At 39.1% G+C, this 22,685-nt stretch overlaps 1 protein-coding gene across 17 annotated transcripts in view; it reads right to left on the minus strand.

Annotated features, from left to right (window-relative positions):
• The window catches only part of ELAVL2 (ELAV like RNA binding protein 2), a 157,963-nt gene that overhangs the window by 38,872 nt on the left and 96,406 nt on the right, over positions 1-22,685 (minus strand). For all 17 annotated transcript variants that reach the window (XM_082470488.1, XM_082470495.1, XM_082470494.1 and 14 more), the window contains one exon: positions 249-352. In XM_082470488.1, the coding sequence (XP_082326614.1) occupies positions 249-352 (104 nt within the window). The remainder of the gene's footprint in view (positions 1-248; positions 353-22,685) is intronic.

The raw sequence follows: 22,685 nt of genomic DNA on the forward strand, positions 1-22,685 counted from the left end.
TTTCATAAAGTACTTATCTGAGAAAGTTGCTGCTCTGTCCCTTTGTTAACACATAAATAATTACATGTAGTACTCAGGAATAAAGTTTCCCTCATCATGCAACAAACAAAAAAATTCTGCTATGCCCCCCAGAGAAGTGTCCATATGGGCACAAAATGAATAAAGGAAAGAACTACAAGTAGACCTTAATTCTTTTAACCTCTGTTCTGCAAGTAGATTTAAAAAAAAAAAAAAAACCATAAACTTACTTTTATTGTTTTGGTTTGAAGTCTCAATCCATTCAGGGTGTTGATAGCTTTCTCTGCATCCTTAGGGTCAATGTAGTTCACAAAGCCATATCCCAAGCTCTGCCCTAATGAAAGGGAAAGGGAAAAAGGCATACGTTGTTAGCTCTACACCACTGATGACAGACATCCACTTTCATTCTGGCATATGGTCTTGTCATTAACGCCAGCACATTCTCTCAATAGAAAAAAAAAGTCGACATTAATTCTAGAAATATACATGTGGCCTTTTTTCATCTCCTGTCTATTACAGTTGCAAGTTTAAACATCAGTTAGAACTCAGCAAGCTGTGCTGTTTAAAAAACACACATACCCAAAGTGTTCCATCATACATGTCCTGCCTGAGCCAGAGCGCCCAGCAGCAAGGCAACATTCAGCTTCGGAAACTGTGGGTGCAAGTCCCTGCTGAGCTGCTGTGTGGGCTTCATGGGCACGACTTTTTCAGCTTCAGTTTCCTTACCCGTAAAATTGGAAAGCGAAAAGCATCAACCAAGAATCTGTCAGTGTTCTGTACACATTACCCTGACAAATTTACAGCCTTTACCAAGTACAATTATTTCAGATTCTAAAACGGTGGAGAATCGTGAGTATGTGTGTGTGTACATGTAATATATGTGTGTATATGCATAAGTACATTAATTTTAGAGGAGCTTATTCAAATAAACTGAATCCAATTTTCTAAAAGGGGTCTGAAGACCTAGCTAAGGAATACAGGGAAATATGACCACAAAGATTTACACTTGAGGACATCCAAGCCCATGAGAACATGTGGAAAAGAAAGAAAAGCATAAACAAAGATAAAAAACAGAATAATTTTGGAGTAAGAGTTGCTTCCAAATGAGTCTGTTGTTGCTTTTATCCATCATCTGAGCCCTCTCGCCCCTGGCTCACTGATGTGTCCAGACTCTCAAATGGGAATCAATGGAATGCACAGACAAGTAAAGCCAATCCTAAAGGTCTCCATTTCTCAACTAAGGAAAAGTTTCTCAGTTTGAAAAGGCGAGAAACACTATACGGGTGGTGACAAAAATGGACATTAAAAAGATTTAGTCTACTAAAAGTCAAACCAAACCAATTGAGGTTTCCTGGAAGATCCCAGTAAAGGTCCAAATACTTCTTATTAATTACCATTTTTGGATCAATTTCATAGCAAAAAAAAAAAGGGGATTTTTTTTTTTCTTTTAAGGAGCACCTTAGGTCCAAGTGGTTATGAATACAAATATTTAGAATAGGCTAACCAGAGTGGCCAATGTGGGTCTTTATAAGTATACAAAAAGAGACAGAGAGAGAGAAGGCTAAATACAATACCTAATAACCATGAAAACTTGGGATTGTATTTTGGGGACCACAATCATTTTGAGGGGATAATCATTGCTAGCTTATACCCTTTTATCAAATTATGGTTTTTTTCTGTTTTTAAAAAAGGGGGTTAGGAGAGAGCTAAAACTAATTCAGTTCATTTTTTTTTTTTTCTCACACTACTCATATAGATTGTGTTTTACTCAAGGCTCTGTTTTTTAAAAGTTGCATGTGAAACCACTGCATTTTTAAGCATTTGGTTTTTTCCTAATTTGACATTTATCATGTGTCTATTGCATGCACAGTGCCCTCTTATGAAATGTGTTGCAGTTCTGTTGTCACTGAGCAGGATTCAAAATAGGCCGAACGTTAAAAAATCTGCTCAAAGAAGCTGTTTATGATGAAAAGAATACAGGCTTTGGAGATAAACACACAGAAGTTCTAATCCTGGCTCTGCTGTTTACCAGCTGTGTGACTTTGAAGAAACTACTTAACCCCTCTGAGTCCTTAACTTCCTTATTTCTAGAATGAGGATAATTCCTACCCAGTGAGGTTGCTAAGGCAGTGATAAGAACATTCACTATTGACGGAGGTAGACCACTCCAGTCAAAAAATAAAGTGAGGAAAAATAACATATATCTACTACATGTTAAGGAGTTTACATGTATTCATTTAAAATTAAACCAGAAAGATGCTACCAATATAACAGGGGAAGGAAAGGCAAAGTGAACATTGGGTGGTTTTGTCACACTGCTATTCTATAACAAAATTAATCAAATTATCAATTGTACTAGCATTGAGTCCATTTCTCCTACCTACCCTCTCCACCACCCTCACACCTGTATTTTGGCAGCTTCTAATCAAAGTCCCTTCTTAATCTTGGTACACACTGGAATAATCTACAGAGCTTAAAAAACAAGAACAAAAACAAAAACTGATGCCTGAGTCCCTTTCCCCAAATTTTTCTTTTTTAATTGGTCTATTATGAAGCATTGATACCAGGTTTTTTAAAGCCTGGTGACTCTAACACATGCAGCCAAGGCTGAGAATCACAGTTTTAATAGTGAGAGATACTCTGAGGCTGCAAATAAGGCTTCTGGGAGCTCTAAGAGGGGCCAGATGCTGATGGTCTGGGCATGTGAAGTGACTCTGCAAGGAAGACTGCCTTTTTACAGATGCATTTTTAAAAAACCAGTAGATGTCTTTCTTCTAAAATCTTCAAGTTATCCATCACTTCAGAGAAACAGTTTACTGCCTACCGAGGTCACTCTCTAGCAGAGCAGTGCCTGCTAGAGTTGGGTCACTGGGTAAAGTAAAAAATCCTAACCTGCTTAGCTGTCTCTTGCCCTGTCCTCTGAACTCTTACTCCTAGCACATTGTAGGCACTCAAGAAGTTTGCTAAATGCACGAATGAGAAGCACAGTGGTGTTATTAATTTAACCAAAGGTATTATCATCCATGTCAACCATCAGATGGTCTAGCCATTGAATGAATGGGTCTTTGACCTGACCCCCTCAAGCAGCCATGGCTAGTTTTAATGAGGAGTCAACCAAATTTCAACTATTGGAAATTGAGTAAACTCAATATTTATCCCCAGATGAGCTCTCTGCCGCAAAGTTTCTAATTTGTTTAGTGGTAGTATTAGGAAGAGCAACACCTTCCAATTAGTATTTAAGGTAAGCAAAATGTTATTACTACCCTAAGTAAAATAATATGAAAGGAGATATTTGCTGCTAAACGGCTGCATTCCCAAATCCACTGTAGTAGATGCATTAACATGTTGGCATTGGAACTACAAGGGAGTTAGTAACTTCACAGATTTTCATTTTAAAGTGAGTTAATCAAGTCAGCAAGTATGTGTTGGATGCTTAAAATACATGGAGGCATCACAAATGATACAAAGATAGGCAAGACTCTCCCCATTCTCATCTTTAAGCTGTGTGGTGTTCTAGTGTTTAATTTTAGCCTCACACTGATCTTGTGAGATACTCATATTCTTCCCCTGTAAGGAAAAAATGGTATCTGAAGCTGGGCAAGGTCAATCAGCTTCCTCAAATGAAAAAACAGGCAGAAAGTAGTGGTCAGGACTTGAATCCAGGACTCTCAAATGCTATGTTCTTCTCCCCTCAATTCACAACTAGTTTATATCTGAACCTGGGTCACCTTCAGTATGCCTGAAATATAATGTAACCACACATTTTCTAACAGAGCTCTACCACAAAAACTTGTTTTGAGACAGTTGCCTACTGTCTCAAATTCCAGTACTTCTTGTGCAAATATCAATTTCAGTATATACGAATTCCTATGCTGTTATTCATTCCTATGACAATGTAAAGGTACCTTATTTATACAATGCCTGTTTCAGGTTATTATGAGTACAGATTTTTAAAAAATAGAAGCAGTAGCAAGTCAAACATCAAGAAAAAATATTTAGCCTGGACCCACTTTTTCCCACTTTTGTATGCATCAGCCAGTAACAGTCATAAACTACCAAGGAAGGCTTGGAAACCAAGCATCATTTAACCATATCCTCCAAATCTATTTTTCACGTCATTCTGAATTTAGAATGTGCATATTGACAATCTCAAAACCAAAATCACGTCTTTAAAAAACCTATAAAGCTCTACATTTAAATTCCAAGTATAACAATTATGGAAACCAACATGATCAAAAGAAACTTCTGAACAAAATGACAAAGCTAAGGCTCACCCAAAAAAGCCTTCAAGACAAATAAATCCTGTCTTTAGAAGCCAAAAAATTCCTCTGGTAGCTGAACATCAAGAATAAGGTCAATGCCACTCGTCCCCAGCTATCCTCACAAGCTACCCGTGGTCCCATGCTCTTAGGGATTTTGGAAGCATTAATCTAAGTCTTGGTCCTAATAGTCACAGCTGGGATTCTAAAACTTCACTATGGAGGAAGCTATCTCTACAGTCACAGGACTAAGACCTTCAAAAGCAGGTACTGAAAGCTCCAGGTCAATACCGCACTTCCGCGCATGGTATCCTGTAGACAGTGTCTGTGTGAATGTCTTCTGTTTTGCACCCTTCTTTTTAATCTAAATATATGCCACAGAGAAGGATCACTTCTTCACAAGAGACAGAACAATTACTTATGAACTGCTCCTTGGCATAAGGAGAACAGTTATAAACAGGCTGCTTAGAGCCATGGTCAAGTGATCTAAAGCACAGAGCTGAAACACTCCAAGGCCTCTGAATGGGACTGAGGCACACTGAGAGCTGCGTGGGGGTCAGAGCAGGAAGAGGAGAACAGGAAGAGAATCTGTTTAGTGACAAAGTGCTAGTGGGAAACACAGTAAACTCCAATTTATCCCAAATGGTGCATAATTCAAAGCAGCAGCCGTTCCCTTGGCCACCTACATTGCTTTTAATAGCATACTTTAATTACAAATTTAATTGCATATTTTAATTAAAAATACACAATCTTCTGGACCCATTTAATTCAAAGGTCACTTTATTTAGTCTTTTCTATTTCACATGACTACCAATGTTCTGAATATCAAATTACCCCCTCAGGTTTAAAGGTAAATGCAATAGATCACCACAATTCTTGATTACAAACCTGGTACACAAATTTAATTTTATCCAACCAATATTAAGTGAGACCCTTCTCAACATGGAATTGTGAAAAATAAAATTCTGTATTTAAAAGTCATCCCAGGGCTTCCCTGGTGGCACAGCGGTTGAGAATCTGCCTGCCAATGCAGGGGACACGGGTTCGAGCCCTGGTCTGGGAGGATCCCACATGCCGCGGAGCGACTAAGCCCGTGAGCCACAACTACTGAGCCTGCGCGTCTGGAGCCTGTGCCCCGCAACAAGAGAGGCCCCGACAGTGAGAGGCCCGCGCACTGCGATGAAAAGTGGCCCCCGCTTGCCGCAACTAGAGAAAGCCCTTGCACAGAAACGAAGACCCAACACAGCCAAAAATAAATATAAATAAATAAAAAAAAAATTAAAAGTCATCCCAGGGCTTCCCTGGTGGCGCAGTGGTTTAGAATCTGCCTGCCAATGCAGGGGACACGGGTTCGAGCCCTGGTCCAGGAAGATCCCACATGCCACAGAGCAACTAAGCCCGTGCACCAGAACTATGGAGCCTGCGTTCTAGAGCCCTCGAGCCACAACTACTGAGCCTGTGTGCCACAACTACTGAAGCCCACACACCTAGAGCCTGTGCTCTGCAACGAGAGAAGCCACTGCAATGAGAAGCCCGCACACCACAGTGAAGAGTAGCCCCCGCTCGCCGCAACTAGAGAAAGCCCGCGCGCAGCAACGAAGACCCAACACAGCCAAAAATAGATAAATAAAATAAATTTAAAAAAAAAGTCATCCTACATATTTCTCACCAACATTCAGCATTCATTTGTTCAATGATTATAGAAAATCTACTTTTTGCTAATCCCTGAGGATAAGCAAAGAGACAAAAAGTTCCTCTTCATAAAACTCACATTCTGGTAGAAGGAAACAAAAGAACAAGCTCTACAGTATATATTACGAGAGACTAAGGGCTAAGGAGAAAAAAAGCAGAGAGAGGAGAGTTTGGAGTGCAGGGTCAGGGCTGCTGACCTAAATATAGTGGTGAGAGCAGGCCCCACCCTGAAGGTAACATTTGATCCAACACTTCAAGGAAGTAGCTCATAGTTTACCAGGGAAGCTGTGCAAGCAGATTCATTTCAGTGCAAGTTCTACCATAGGGGTATCACATCCCGTCTGTTCTACCAGCTAAACCTGCCCCCAAACCCATCCCCAGCTCCTCGGCATTAGCACAGGTCCTCACGTATTATTCTAATTTGGATTATTGCTACAATATCCTAACCCATCATCCCTTCCCTAGACTCCTGTTAACTCTAAAACCAGTCATTCTCAACTGTAATGTTGTCTGGGTTGTCCTTCTAGAAGAAAATCCCAATCACACTCTGGTTTCCAAGGTCATCATCAGCTTCTTGCTTACTTCTACTACTCCTATACGTACATATACCCTGAAACGCATAATCAGTTCCCTGTGCCTGGAATACACATCTCCAACTGGCCAGCCCTGACAAATCCTTTAGGACTTTCTCTGAGACCATTTCCTGCCACAATTTGTCCCACTCCCAATGCTCGCTGTTCAGTGCCCCTCCCTAGTCCTTCCACAGCCTTTATATTATACACCTTTATCTTAATACATATGGGTATTGAGTCAATTTGGATGTCCCCTCCCTTAGACTGTTGAGCAAGGGCAAGCTGAGCATAGTTCCTGATATAAAAGACCCTAGCATAGATTATTAACATGCTCATTGAAACAATGAATGAACGAACAAGCTAATAAAAAAAGAATAAACAAACGAAGAAACAGCCATCTGCCTTCCAGGAACTTATGGTTTAGAAGAGAGATGCCCTTATAAACATGCTCCCCATGTCCCTACATCGCACCAGATGGTTACAGAACAAAAGGAGACAAGATGCTCAAATGTTACAGTATTCTGTCTTTATAAGGGAGTGATGTAAGATACATTTTTTCAAACAGTTCATGTAAAATTTTTCATATGAAAATTTTCTACAAATACCATTTAAATAAAATCTCAATTTAAAAAAATAATGTCACCTAGAGTAATTTGATAGATTTACATAAATCTGTTTCACAAATCTGTAAGTATAAATTATGGGATGTCAGCATATAATTTTGTTGAAAGTGCTTTTTCACTAATATAATTAAGTCTGCCGAGACTATTCATGTACAAGTCAAATAAAATGCAGAGTGAATTCTGTAAAAACCTAGTAGTTGAATCAACAATAAAAGGTGACTACGCTGATTGATGTGTATCTATTATTTTATTTAGAGCAGTAGTAATGCTTTATGAAATAAAAAGGACAAAAGCAGCATGACTCTTTTCTAAATCCCCCAGTAAGCAGAAACAGGTCACTATGGTCCTCTCTGACAAGCAAGACTATTTGCAAGCTGAGGTTTAATAATGTAACACTTAACAACAACAAAAAAGCAAATTGGGAAGATACACTGTCTCTAAACATGGTCCCTATATAAAACTGCATCCCTTAACAAAAAAAGCAAATAATTTGATTTAGGAAAACAAGTTTTCACTCCAAGGGGGGACAATTTTTGTTTTTAAAGACAGACCCACCCCTTTCCCTCATTCTAACACCATTCTTCCCTCCTCCCCCAAACACAAAATGAAGTTGCAAATGTGTTGTGTTTCTTCAGACGGACTTTCTGTTCTTGGGCACTGGTTTTGTGTGTCTGTTCAGACAGGCTGTGCACTGCAGCTCTGGCACCACAACAACATGCACCAGACTTTACAAAGGAGCTTTCTCAACATCTCAGATCTGATGTGTAACAAAACCATGTGGGTACCACACATCAGGGGAAAGCTCTGAGAGAATCTTAGAAGAACAGAGGGATGTAATCTTCTCCAGTCTCTCCAAATTTTAATTCCAGACTTAGCCTGAGTCTCCTCAGATGCCAGATGCAGGAGGTCCTTCCATTTAAATATTCAACTAACTCAGGTCAAATTAAACAGGTCCTCCTCACCGCCCTCTGATGGGAAAGATCAAATTGTGAGGCAGAGAACTGGTGAGATCCTATTACTACAGACCAAGCCAGACTCCCTTGAAAGCTCGGAGCATTTTTACCAGCTTCCCAAAGGATATTACCAGGGATTATCACCAGGATGGAGAATTCAACCTAGACACTCACATAATACAGAAAACAGATGGCTCACTAGAAGACTCATCTTCTACCCAACTGCTAATAAAGCTGGCCTGCGACTAAAGAGCCCAATATTTTAAAATGGTTTTCAGGACTTCACAGATATATTGAGATAACATAGACGAGTTTAAATCATAACTTTTCTGCTGAAATCAAAGTTGTAAATAGTCATCACTTGGTAAATATTACCTAAGTAGCCTAATGCGAGAGGGAGCAGTTAATGACCTCAGCACCGGAGCATATTCCTACTGAGTTAATTTTAATGGCCATGTCTGTCCTCCGATTATACAACTGGTAGAGCTCCATTTTCCTATAGTTCCAGTCCCAGTAATTATGAATCTGCTGGTGATGCAGCATGACCTTGCTTAAGTTGGCAAAACTGTGGGTTCTTAATACATCACCATTTCAGACAACATTAAGAACTCCCACACAATTCAGTCTTAGGCTTCTGAGAACAGCATATTAAATCCTCTAAATTCTCAAATAGTGCATATGGGTACTAAGATGTCTTGCACCGGAGACCAGGAAGATTAGGAAAAATGATCTTTATTTAAAGTGGGAAAATAAACTATTTCTTCTAGTACACCCAATCTTAGGAGAAGACTTTAACTTGGACCAGGTTCTCTAGCTTGAGAAAAAGTGAGTAAGATATTATAGCATCTCAACACCGTTGTTAAAAACAAACAAACAAAAAACAAAAAACCAGTTCTCATTACTCACTGATTTAGGTAGTTGCTCTAAAAGAAAACTCAGCAGGCCTACCTTCAAACATTGGAGCTATCCCCGTGGTGAGAGCAAAAGCCAGAAAACTGTTAGTTGGCCAGAAAGTCAGACCTTACCGTTCAAAAACAGGATATTAACATACCCTGAGCTAGGGCAAAATCAACTCTCAGTTAAAGATCTGAGTCTGCTACAATAGTCTCACTTCTTTGTTACTTATAATTAACTCTATACAGATTTCCCCTGCCACACACACACAAAATGGGGCTTGTGCGGAATTCGCCAACAGTCCAGTGGTTAAGACTCTCTGCACTTTCACTGCCGAGAGCGCAGGTTCAATCCCTGGCTGGGGAACTAAGATCCCGCAAGCCGCAGGGTGCGGCCAAAAAAACCCAAAGAAACAAAAAGGGGCTTGTGTTATCTGCTTTATTTTGTGCTTACTTAAAAAGCAGTAGAGTTGTTCAAATAAATATCATTTGAGATCAGGGCCAGGGAACTATATTCCTCAAAATATTACTGTGGTAAAGAGGGAAACCAGTTAACAACTGCAGTAGTAAAAAGGGCATCTGCTGTTGCTTGCACTACCAGCTGGCGTCAATCTACACACACACGGAAATCGGTAAGCAGTCCATCAAAAAGCAGTACAGCTTCTTAATGTGCTTCTCTCTTTGTAAGAGATTTTTTTAATTTAGATCTTGCAAGAAAAAACACGTAAAGGGCCCTAAACACTATAATTAGCCCAGTGCCCTTTCTGAGCTGTATAAGAGAGTTTTGCAAACCACTATGGTGTGGTGTTTTGTCCAGAAGAATGGGAAACATTAGTCAGACCATGCAAATCCCACCAGGTCCACATGACTTAAAAAAATTGTTACAGAGGGTTAAGTTTTCTTCCTGAACACATAATGGTTTTTTTTAAAAAAGTCTCTCGCTCGCCCCAAAGTTAAAGTTTCACCAGCCAAAACCTTCCAATAGGAAAAGCTCGGTAAGTCTGGAAGAGAGGTCTGTTCCCACTGCCCCATAAATGCTTTTATCTAGCTTTCTGGAAGCAAACAGTACCACTACCTAATTACTGACTGCTATCAAGCAACTTATGAGCCTTATATTACATACAGCCAACATATTTAATTCTCACAACAAAGCTCTCTGTAACCCATTTTACAGTAAAAACATGGAGGTCCTGAGATATTAACTAACTTGCTCAAAAGGCACAGAGGTAGCTGGTAAGTGGTCGTGTAGTTTTCGAAACCATAACTGACTTATACAAACTCGGTCTTTTCAGCATACATTTCACTGCCTTTGGCCAAGCTTGGGAATTATTTTGAGGCAGAGTCCTGTGCATCCGAAGTACACAACTTTTCAACCAGGATATTCATCCTCTCCAAATACACCTGCATTGTTTTTCTTGTTCTTTGTCATGTAACTGATTGACTGGAACTTCACCATTCTTTCTCAGTCCATCAAGACACTATGTATTAAAAGAAAAAAACCACGAAAACGTTTATCGCCCCACAGGTACACAAACCACTTCAACCCTCAAAACAAATCCATCACTACAAAACACATAGATTAGAGATCTCCACATTATAAAAATATTCATTTAAAACAGGACTTGCTTTACATACTCCTTTTCCAGAAACTCAGAAAGCAATTCTTATGGCTAAAGCCAAACGTGTTTGCTACTGCCAAATTCGTCTCCCACACAAGACACTTCCCTCATCAGCAGATTGCATTGAAATGCTTTCACACGCATAGCATGGTTTTCTAGCTGCAGAAAAGCAGGTGGGATCAGTACCACATGGTCTCTGCCCTCTAAGATCTTAGCTCAAAAATTTAAAGCAAGACAATAACCAAGAGAGATGCAGGCACTTAATGAACACAGAACACCTATATTTAATCACTGGCGTTTCATGCTTAACCAGGATGAACTTGAAGAGAAGGCTTTAGTTGGTTCAAACAGAGGAGGTGAAATTTAGGAGATTCTTGTCAGAGAAACTGTGGAAACAGGCATATGGAGAAGAGCTAATTGGTAGAGAAGTACAGAGGAGTTGGTTAGCCCAAAGGCGCACTGAACAACAAGTGGTCTGTGCAGAGGTAAGAAGCAGACCCTCCATCTTGAGAACAGGGGCACCCCATGTAAAGGCTTGTAGTGGTCATAGTGTAGGATGCACCAAGCTGGAAGTGACGATGAAACACACGAGAGAAACCTATGGAGGTTAACTTTGGCGGCTTGAACAATCACTAAGGAGATGCAGCTCTAGCATCAAGGAGACTCCTGGGGAAGAAGCCGTGACAACCCAGAAAGGGGATCTGACCCCAAATCCCTTTCAATAAAGTCTCCAGAGATCTCTAAAAAAGACAAAAATGAGAGGATAAAAACCCATCATATCTTTCACAAGTCCCTACAAATCGCCCCAATCCTAAATCTCAAACTTCTCATCTGGACAAATCCCAGCCCAAACCTTCTATTCCTAATTCTCCTATTCCACAAAAACTTTTGTTCACGCTACAGTTCTCTGAGCCCCTGCCAAGTACACTCGTATCTGAAAATGAGCCTGATTAACTCAGTCCAAGTGGCCTTTTCCCCCAAAACTGAACTTTCGGAACAAGTACTCTTTTCCTTCAGAGGGTCTTCCAGATTAAGGGCCAGGATCGGAACCGAAAGCAACCCCTCAAGCCCCAGGAGGACCTGTATTTCCTTGGCGTGATGACGTCTCACCTTCGTAAGAGTAACAAGACACAAGGAACCTTTAGAACCTTAGGTTAATACCCTGACATGAATGCAGAACCACCCACCTAACGACCTCTCAAATATTCATTCACTATGAATCTAACAGGGTATAGATAACCCCCAGCCAACAAAAAGCAGCACTCAAGATGACTGCCCCACAGAAGGCTTATGAGTTCTGAGATCTCTTTTACAAAGCTATAAAGACGTATGTACCTGAATGCTCCCCAACTCCCAGTTAAGCTGCTATTATGAGTGAAAGAGTTAATAACTACCCTAAGTGGGCGCAAAGTGTTAACAAACCTCACTTTGACATTTTGTGTAGCAATCACGAAGTTATACACCACTTCTGTATTCACACACATATCTAATTCCTTTACATATAATATGGTAATACCAAGTCAAAAAATAAAGAGGGGGAGGGAGGAAGGCCAGGTCATTTAAGGAGGAGACACTGGATAGCACTGTATCATCAAGAAAAGAAAGTTTCAAATAAAGTAACAGCACATATCATTTCACCTTCTTATCTGCATCACTGATAAAGTATCCTCCATGCAAGTAACAAGGCTTCCTTCCATCTGGGGACAACTCTCCACTTTAGTTCATTTTATTTTAAAAAGACAGACCAGAATGAAATTAGTGGTATTTTTAGCAACAACAAAGGAAGTAAAATTCCAGAGGAATCCATTGTCCCCAATCTACACAAAGATGTAGGTATAAATAACATACGATTTTCCTTCTCTCTGTACAGGACATTTTGTTTAGTCTATATTTAATAAAGAAAGGCAGTTACATTTCCAAGACGATGTGAGGAGCAGGGTTTTTTTTCCTCCCCCTCAATTTAAAATAGTCACACAAAAGCACTGATTTTTATACTTAGGAGAAATCCCCAAACAGACCAATTGTGTTTTGGCAGGTTAGGGTATAAATGCTGACTATAAAGGAAACCTATTTAAATACTGCAGATACAGCTTCAAGGACCTCAAAAAAGCCCTCTCTGAAGCAGTAAAGAGGAAAGAATCCCAATGGAACAAAATCTATAGAGGAAGCTGAGCAGGACACGGTAAAAGTGGTAAAGGCTGCAAGTCAGGTGGGAGCCATGGCTACAATTAAGTCAAAGAGGTGCCCTGACAAAAATAAATATCCGCTTTGTTTCTTGCTAAGGGACAGCTATGTTACAGCAAACCACTCTGAGACCCCAGTGCAATTTCTCCACCAATTAACAGATGGCTTCTAAACAGAAATACAAAAGGGGCTAGCTCTTGCAATTGCCAATTCATATCACACAGAAGCATCTCTTCCACAATCATCTAGTTTAAAAGTTGAAAAAATTAGGTCCTCTAATCCTCTAACATTAAAAATTCACAAAAGCACAAGGACAAAAAAGCAAATGCTTAATAGATTTGGCCTAGACAATCATTCAGCACACAAAGGTGATGCAGCACTGCCCACACCAGCATCACAGCAAACGCACCATCACATGGAACTAGAGAGGTGTGTCTTTTACCACTGACTAAAAGTATATTAAAAATGAAACATTCAAATCATATAGTCCACAACTTAGTATACCTGACCACTGCTGCTAACTCCTGGATACATTATCCCTGTGAGACAGGAAAAACCTAAACACGAAAATAATCTTCTTAACTTATTACCATTTTATTGTCTCATGTACCCACGAATCTACAAGCAGGGTGCAGGTAAAAAATTTTATTCAAGAAGAGCATCTCAACTTTAATTCAACTTAGGAAATTTTAAAATGTTTTCTTTCATCTGCTATTACTAAAGTTACTGGACTACTTGCTTATTCTCATATCTGAGGTTCACTCTCGGGGAAGGTGCTGTGTTTTTATGGCACCAGATTAGTATTAAGGACCCTCTGGATGTGGGAAGGTAACTTCTACAGACAGAGCTGCTAGGTTTTAGGGGCCATATTGCATAATTCTACAAACACATTTCAAGATTAGTGCAAAGACAGGTAACAAAAGAGCTCTCATTCATACTAATCCATCTTTTTGCCACCAAGTGTCCCCTAAAGAAAAGGGGTCAAGGAGTTTATGGCCTCCTGCTAAGTCTAAGACCTAGATCCATTAAATGATACCTCGTCAGTGACAAAATCTACCTTGCTCTTGTCAAGTAAGTTTCACAAATAATTTCAGACCTGTAATCAGTCACATTAAAGAGCATCCTACTCAGGAGAATGCTGTACAAAACACTAGGTAGTCGACTACAAGTACATCACTCAAATAAAGATGTCACTGAACACTAGTCTTTAGCTCATTCTAGTATGCAATAACCTTTAGTGTCGAGGAGTTCCTATTTTGTTGCTGACAATTTCTTACTTGCTATCTTTTAAAGCAACAGGACATTAAATAGTTATATATTACAAACTAATCTCCTGTATTTAGGGGAAAACTTGAAAACCTTATGTATGCTGCCAGATCACTTACTAGTTAAGTCCTATTCCCAAATATAATATAAGGCTTATTCTAGTTCTCTTAATAAACACTAACATTATTAAGGTATTCCATATATACCTAAATTACCAATCTTACTTTCCTCAAGGAAGAAAATATTTCCTAGCAAGAAACCACACATATATGTACTCTGAATTGCATTTCGTTAACCCAAAAGCCTTCTATACTTTATCTGAGTTCTTGATCCTCTGCTCCTCCCTAAAAAACATACATCTAAAACTAAAGGAAGTAAAACTTGTATTATGGTTTAAAAAGCTTTATCATCTTACAGTTGTGACTTCTGTATGTGTAAAAACCTCAGACATCTCTGAGATTCAGTTAAGATTCAGATAAAGATTGACTGGTTCTAAACAGCATTCTTTTGAAGCAAGGAAGAGGGGCACATTATTTTTCATAAGCCTCCAGAATATGAAAGATTACAAACATATAATTTAAAAATTCAATTAAGTATTCTATGCTACTTGGCCATCTTAATTATAGTCCTTCCACTCTTAAAACATGGGAATTAACCCATAATTTCTTCTCTTTCCTAGCAATTCAAGACTTCTGGTTGAATATCCATTAAAAAAAACCTAAAGGTTAACCATAGTGATAACTATATTAGTTACCAAATTTCGTCAAATAATTGTCCTTGGTCAAATTTTAAATCTTACCATAAGATATAATTACTTCCCAATCTTGACTGCCGCCTAAGCCTTTGATTCCATCATTCCTTACAAAGCTAAGGTGTTCCTTCAGTTTAATTTTCTATCACTTTCATCTAGGATAAAAAAAAAGTGAAGCAAAATTTCTAAGGAAATTCAAATCAAGTGACCAGGAGCTAAGTGAGATTTTTTACAGTCCCCACAGGATTTTGTTTTCTGAATGCAGAATCTACAGCCTAATTAAGGTGTTATTCAAAGATTTTCTGTATCATTTCCTAAAACCTGGTAATATCTTGGCCAGGCCATCCTTCTTCCCACCCCCATGCTGTGTTTTTACTTAAAGCTACTTGAACAGAAATCCCATTCTAATCCTCTAAAGCTTACATAAATATCTTAACAGGTTGCATGGTAAGAACATAAAATTGATCGGATATTATTTCAAACAAAGTTAAGATTCTGCATCAATGATTAGAAATAAAAATACTAAAAATAAAGATAAAACTAGAATTTGATCTTTTTGAAGAGAACTGAAGACTGTTCAAAAGAAATTGATACTGATGATGTATACCACTGACTCCATGGAACACAGAAATTTAATGCCTCTAAGCATACCTATGTCCCCACGTGGCTAGAAACCAAGGGGTTTTAATTAAATGATGACTAAGTAAGCAGAGGGAATAAATGAAGGTTATTCACAAGCAAGCTTGTTTTTCTACAAGGTATATGCCTCTCATCAGCTGCTATAAACAGCGGGAGCCACCAAACATTACTGACCTCTGAAGATTAACCAGCTGAGTGACCACAGAGAATGCCATTACTACTGGTGATCTCACTCAAGGAGGAAAGTAGTGACCACAAAACATAATGAAATGGGGGAGAAGTCACAAGATGTTATTTAGGACAGAATATCAATTATCTTCATTGCACCTACGACTTTGGCATAATTATATCAGAACTTCCGTTTCCTCCACCAATGACAATGTGAATCAAATATGAGTCAACTCTTTGAAAGATAGAGCCAAGTGACTTTATAAAATACACATACGTATATACCTCGCAAAACAGAGACAAACATCTTTACCAATAGCTTTTGTTTTCCTCAAAGCTAAAAGTCTCAGGGCAAGTAAGCAATCAGCTTGGGCAGTTCATCTATTACAGCTATGACAAATTTAGCAGGTTCAAAGGAGGGAAAACTGTGACCCTACAGACACTGGGAAAATGGTCAGGATGCGAACCCTGGAGGGTTACTAGCAATAAAGAGTACCGTACAAAAAGGGGTAATTGTTTTGTTAGAAGTGAAAAATAGTCCTTAAACAACAACCCTCAGACTCCATCAGAGGTAAAAGCTGTTCCAAACAAACCAAAATAAAAATAAAAATCACAACACCTTTATCCCTACAAAGCAGTAATATGTCTGAGTATCTGATGACTCCAGACTGCAGCTTAACTTCTTCCACATCATAGATGCTTTAGAGAATCTAGCTAAACACACGTGGTATGTTAAAGAACTAAAAGTTCATGTTAGAATGATATAGGTGTGAAAGGTATCCAACTAACTGGAAATATCGTATGACCTGAGCCAAAAAAGGGCCCAATCTCCCATTTCGATTCAAATAACTTCCGAATGGAAAACTTTCTGGTCTAAACAACATGTTATCTAGAAAGTGAGGCCTGGAACCTGCACCTTCTTTGACAGCCCTGTGTGGAAAGACGGTGAGTTCAAAACAGGGACGTCTAAGCAATTTCAAAAGTTACTTTCTTATGGGTCAATGTGATGTCAACCAAAAAAAAAAAAAAAAATCAGTAAGCTTACTTTTGGGTGTGTAGAAAAGTAAACTCCTGCACACAGAGACAGAAATGTGAATTAAGCAAGAATTGTTTCACTAGAGTTCTATACTATAAGTAACATGAACTGACTCTAGCTAACTAGCAAAAGGGAATTTATTGGAAGAGGCACAGAAATTTTCAGAATCAATAGGGGTTGGAAACCAGGCTCCAGTGGGCTAAGTGGTGAAAAGAACCACCATCATCTCAGATCTAAAACACACAGTCTGATGAGATGGGTCACCATCACCATCTCATCCTTCCATCACTTCCTTGAGGTCTTGGGAGAAAATACCTAATTGATTTTACTTGGGTCCCATACTGGCCCCTTGTCTATACTAAGGCAAGGACAGAGAGAATCTGTCTCTTGGCTTCTGGAACTATACTCCCACCAACTGTACACCAGGAAAGAGAATACCTCAATATGGAATGGTCTTATGAAATCAGAGAGACAATCTTCTCTTGCATCCATGAAGGGTCTTACAAATTTCTCCATACAAACTGAAAAGAAATACCTCTCTTATTTCTGATCAAATAAAAGACTGCTTCAAAGATTGACCATCAAATGGAATAATCAACAAATCACTAGTGGACCAGACCATCCCCTGCATATAGGAAGCATTGCTTCTAACTCCTAGCTCAAAAACAAAAGAAAGTCACCAGTTTAGAACATTCTGCATCCCCCTCTGCAAACTATGACCAGTTCCCTCTACCTCTACCACACCTTAAAAATAAGGTGCCAATAACGTAAGAAATTACATTATCAGAGTATGTTGTGACTCAGGATCTCTTTAACAGATAGTCACTACCCTAAATCAAGTACCCAACACTGGCTGATATTCTCCAGCATGCCAAGATTCTTAGTTAGACAAAGGCTGCTAACCTGAGTCACTTTCACCACTAATACCGGTCAAGAACTTACAGCTCCAGAGGAGCATCTTCCCTAACCCAATAAGAGGTCTTTGGTAGCTCCCCACAAAGAACGCAGCGCAGAGAAGTCTGCATGAAGCCTGAATTAAGACCTTAAACCATAAAAAGTATTAACTTTTTTTTATTATTTTATTAAAGCCTCCACCGGGGGAGCCTTTCTGAAGTCTCAACTCATGGAATTGCTCTTAAGTTGTCAATAGCCAGCATTTGAAAATAAATACAGTCACTAAGCGTGGAATGATGTTCCTGTAGCCAGCAGGCATCTGGCAGATGCCAACAGAGAAGGCAGGAGGCCAAGATACGAGACCAAAAATTTTAAAGGAAGACTGCTCTACTCAGTAGCATAGAATCTGAAATAATGTAAAGGCAGAAACAGGCCACCACCTGCCTCTAAATTCAACCGACATCAGCATCTGTCTCCCAAAGTTGCTGCAGGAAGATGCTTAAGGCTTTCTTTACTACAGTAATTGTTCCTGTGGTCTAAAAAGGAATGTCCCTGGCTGGGGTTTTTTGGTTTTTTTTTTTTTAGGGGAGGTGGGATTGGGTGGAGTGGGGGGGGGTAGAAGGAGTGCTGGGGAAGGAAGAAAAATGGAAGGAAAAGCTAAAACTATAGAAGAGAATTTCTATTTTTCCCTCTTTGGCTCCTTCTACTGAGCAACAGCTTTCTGCCAAGATTTCCTTCAGGTTCTCAGTGGAGGAGAGGATGAAGTGAGATAAAGAGAAAGAAGTCTGGAGCCATCGGCCTGTGTCCCAGGACACCCCACAGGCGGTCATCCCTGGACGTTGTGACTCTCTGGGAGAAGAGGAAGTAGAAAAAAAGTGTGTAGGCAGAGAAAACTGCTGGAGAGCAAAGCTGCTTTAGTTCTTTTCTGAATCCACCGTGTGTGCCACTGCCTCTTCTTCCAAGTGGCCTGCCGTTATGCCATGGAGATTGCAGGCAACTTCCACAAGAAGAAAACAAGCCTGAACCAGGCTGGACCACTGCAAAGGGGCGAGATGAAGTCCCTGCAAGTAGTGAGCAATCTGATTAAATACTGCACAAATTCACTGTTTTACCTGGATATTCCTTTTATGGGGAAACTGGCAAGAACTAAGTTTGAAGACAAAGAAATTATTTCAAAGGGAGGGGTTGATTCCTAAAGGCAAGTTGAAATGAAAGGAAATAAAATACGCAGAAAAGCCCATGGTCCAAAGAAACTTACTATCTCCTGAAACAATTACTATATATACAATATATATGTTATAAATATTATACATATTATTTTTAAAAGTATTTTAGAAGTAAATTATATATATATATGTGTATGTGTGTATATATATATATATATATACACACACATATATAAAAATATAAAATTTACTTTTAAAGTACTTTGGTAGGGCTTCCCTGGTGGCACAGTGGTTAAGAATCCGCCTGCCAATGCAGGGAACACAGGTTCGAGCACCGGTCCTGGAAGATCCCACATGCCACGGAGAAACTAAGCTTGTGTGCCACAACTACTGAGCCTGTGCTCTAGAGCCCACAAGCCACAACTACTGAGCCCGCGTGCTGCAACTACTGAAGCCTGTGCACCCTAGAGACCGTGCTCCGCAACAAGAGAAGCCACCGCAATAAGAAGGCCATGCACTGCAACGAAAAGTAGCTCCTGCTCGCCACAGCTGGAGAGAGCCCGCACGTAGCAACGAAGACCCAACACAGCCAAAAATATGTAAATAAAATAATTTATAAAAAATAAATAAAGTACTTTGGTATAACAAATACTGTACAATTTCACTTTTTACTTATATGAGGTACCCAGAATAGGCAAATTCATAGAGATAAAAAGTACAATGGTGGTTGCCAATGGCTTGGGGGAAACAGGGTGGGGAGTTACTGTTTAATGGGTACAGAGTTTCTGTTTGGAATGATGAACTGGTTCTAGAAAAAGTGGTGATGGCTGCACAACATTGTGAATATACTTAATGCCATGGAGCTATACACTTAAAATGATTAAAATGGTAAACTTTATGTTATATATATATTTTACCACAATTAATTTTTTTTTGGTCATGAATCAGTGTGATGTTATTTATGTGCCAGTAGTTTTAAGCTTTAATCCTAGGAGTGGTCATCTAACACACTATCCTGAATGCACACACAGTCCAGGAATAATTAACTAGCAAAACACAAGTAAGGACCAACCTCCAAAAGTGACTAGTTACAAGACTATCTACTATCCATATCTAAATCAACAACCATTTCTCTGCTAATTAGTATACTGAATGTCAAAATGGGTTTTTGTTCCTTGAGCTACTTATTGTTAATTAGTGTAATGAGAGTTAGAAATGGGGTCTCATTGGTAAAATCAAAGGTATTCAAGATATGCAGATGTGCTAAAGCAGTTTAGAGACACTACCCACCCCTGTATAAACAGGACACAAGAATCCAAGGTGGCTTTAACTTGTACCCTTATGGATAGGACCCCTAAATATGAAATGGTCCTGGGTTCAGCCTTTGTTCAGAAGGATTTCCTTTTGCATGACTCAAACAGAGGGCACAGATCCCCACCTCTGGAATGCTGTCAGCCTCAAGTGAACATTTCATAAAAGGTGTGTTCGAAGCACCTAAAAAAGAACAGAGAACTGGGACTTCATTAAGCTTGCAAAGTAACTGTATCAGTCACTTAGGGCCAGTTTGCTAGATGTCTGTACGTGCAGAATTTGGTCTTGAGAAACAGCTAAGCCTCACTCCTCCCTCTTTGATGTTTACTTTCACCGACCCAAAATCACCTAAGAACTGTATACACTAAATTAAGTTCATTTGCAATATCTCACCACCACCACCACCCCCAAAAAAGCGGGGGGAGGGACTCTTTAAAAGTCTGCTGTCCAGCTCTAGAAACCAGGAAAGAATACTAGATGACCTCCTTACATGATGGCTATGTCCACATATGTTGTTTTCCATAAACACTCAGAGAACTAAAATCTCAAAAAAAATCAAGGAACCTAAGCTCAGAAGATTCCACATTCTGATTTTTAATAGCTCATTAGGTCTATTTTAATGTTCCCAAATATGGAATTGGGGAATATAATGCAGTGAACAACCTTATCATGCCTTTTTGGAAAGGCTTCCAATTTCCAGCACTTACAAAAGGAAATGTATTGATAAAAAAACACAGTAACAAATCAGTATTGACAATTCTGTATTTTAACCTGATTACAACATGAATGAAGGGAATTTATCCCTGAAATAAAGGCCCAGAAATACCAAGAATATAAGGGTCTAAAAACAACCCTGGTTAAATATCTTGAGGTTAAATGTTAGATCCCAAATCATTCTGCTTGAAAAGGTAATATGTTGTCTGCACCATACATGTCAGAATCCCTAAGCACTATGCTTAAGAAGAGCTAACTTAGCAGTTATGTTCACAAAAGAGAAAGGTCACAGAATTCCAGGGCTAGATAAGATTTCAGATCATTTAGGAAAGCACCTTTATTTTATAGAATAGATATCAATTGATTTGACACACCATAACCAGCCTATTTAGACACATTTTCAAGTGGACTAAAAGCAAACTATAATTCATTTTAGTGGTATGAAAAAAGCTCTCAGAGACAAGTATCAGGGTTAGGAAGAAGGATTCAGAACACAGTATCTTGGAGGCCACTGTGTTAATGACCCAGTGACTCCTTAAGATTAGATTTAAAGCATCAAAACGTGAAGAAATAAAGTTGCTCCCTCAGGCTCCAGTGACCTTGAATACAATGAAATGATTCTGGCTTACCTGTTTACATGCAGGTATGTCTCATTTAAACCTTACTTTAAAAGGAGAATCTGACTTTCTCAGGATAAATCCCGAAGGTCAAACAGGTTGTGAAGAGTCAAGGGCATCACCACATCTACTCTATAAGGTAACATAACCAGATCTATTGCCTCAAATGAAAAAAATGCAAATTCTAGTTGAGTTGGAGTGGGGATTGGGGATGGATACAAGACTTGTGAGCCATATACACTCCCCCTTCAAAATCAAAGCATTATGTAGAAAACAGAGTTCCAACAAAAAGTACAATGATGAGAAAAGAACTCATTAAGAGCTAAAAATAAACTCTAATTCACAATATGCATAAGGATTTAACAAAAAAAGGAAAACAAGATGTAAAATTGCATCTGCTAAGTTAACCATGCCCTCATGGAAATCGCCACCCCCCCCCTTACACAAACTAGAATCTGTAAAATCTGTGATGACTGAATAAAGCAATGCTTTAAATGCTTTCAATGAATATTTCAACAGAAAGAAAACAAAGGGACAGCAATTTTTTTTCTAAGTCCTCTGATCTGCTAACACTACAGGAATACTGGGCTTCTTAACATCCACACACACAGATCTCTATTTCTCTACTTGAAAACCTTACTTTATGAAATTAGAATATTTAGTACTGGTATTTACAATTTATATTAAAGGGGTATTAATCTTAAGGAAGAAGCTGTCAGTAACAGTGAAGACAAGCCTCAGTTAGTTTTCATCTATCTGATACCTCATGGCTCAATTTAACAACTTGCGGAGCTTCCAGATCAATAACACTCCACTGGGGAAGCTTGGCTTAGAGTACCTCCATATTTTAAGTCAAGCTAATTCATTCTGAATAACATTCACCCAATACCACACAGAGCAATAACTCCATACTCCAGTGCTCTAGTTCAGAGAGGCTGGTGTAATATCATTAATCATCTTTCTGGGCTCCCAAGTCCTGCCTTGTATTTCCTACTCCCACTTTGTCCCATCCCTAGAAAATCAATTTTGTTCGTCAAATCACCTAGAAAGCAAAGAACAGGAAATCAGCTTTGCAAACTTCCCACATCATGAGAAAATCTAAGAATTCTAAGACAACAGATTTATTTGGAGATTTTTTTCAAAAATCAGTTTACCCAAAGAAAAAAACATCTGCAACTATCTTCTAACCAAATGAATATTAACTGGTAAGAAGGAACTGGGGAGAGAGAGAGTACCCCAACGTGCTAGGCACTTTATGGAAGAAACTCAAGTTGGGAGTCAAACAGCTCATATAAAGTAAGTGGCTAGGC

The sequence above is a fragment of the Balaenoptera physalus genome, assembly GCF_965194825.1.
Source record: "Balaenoptera physalus genome assembly, chromosome: 7".
In the NCBI taxonomy this organism is placed as follows: domain Eukaryota; kingdom Metazoa; phylum Chordata; class Mammalia; order Artiodactyla; family Balaenopteridae; genus Balaenoptera; species Balaenoptera physalus.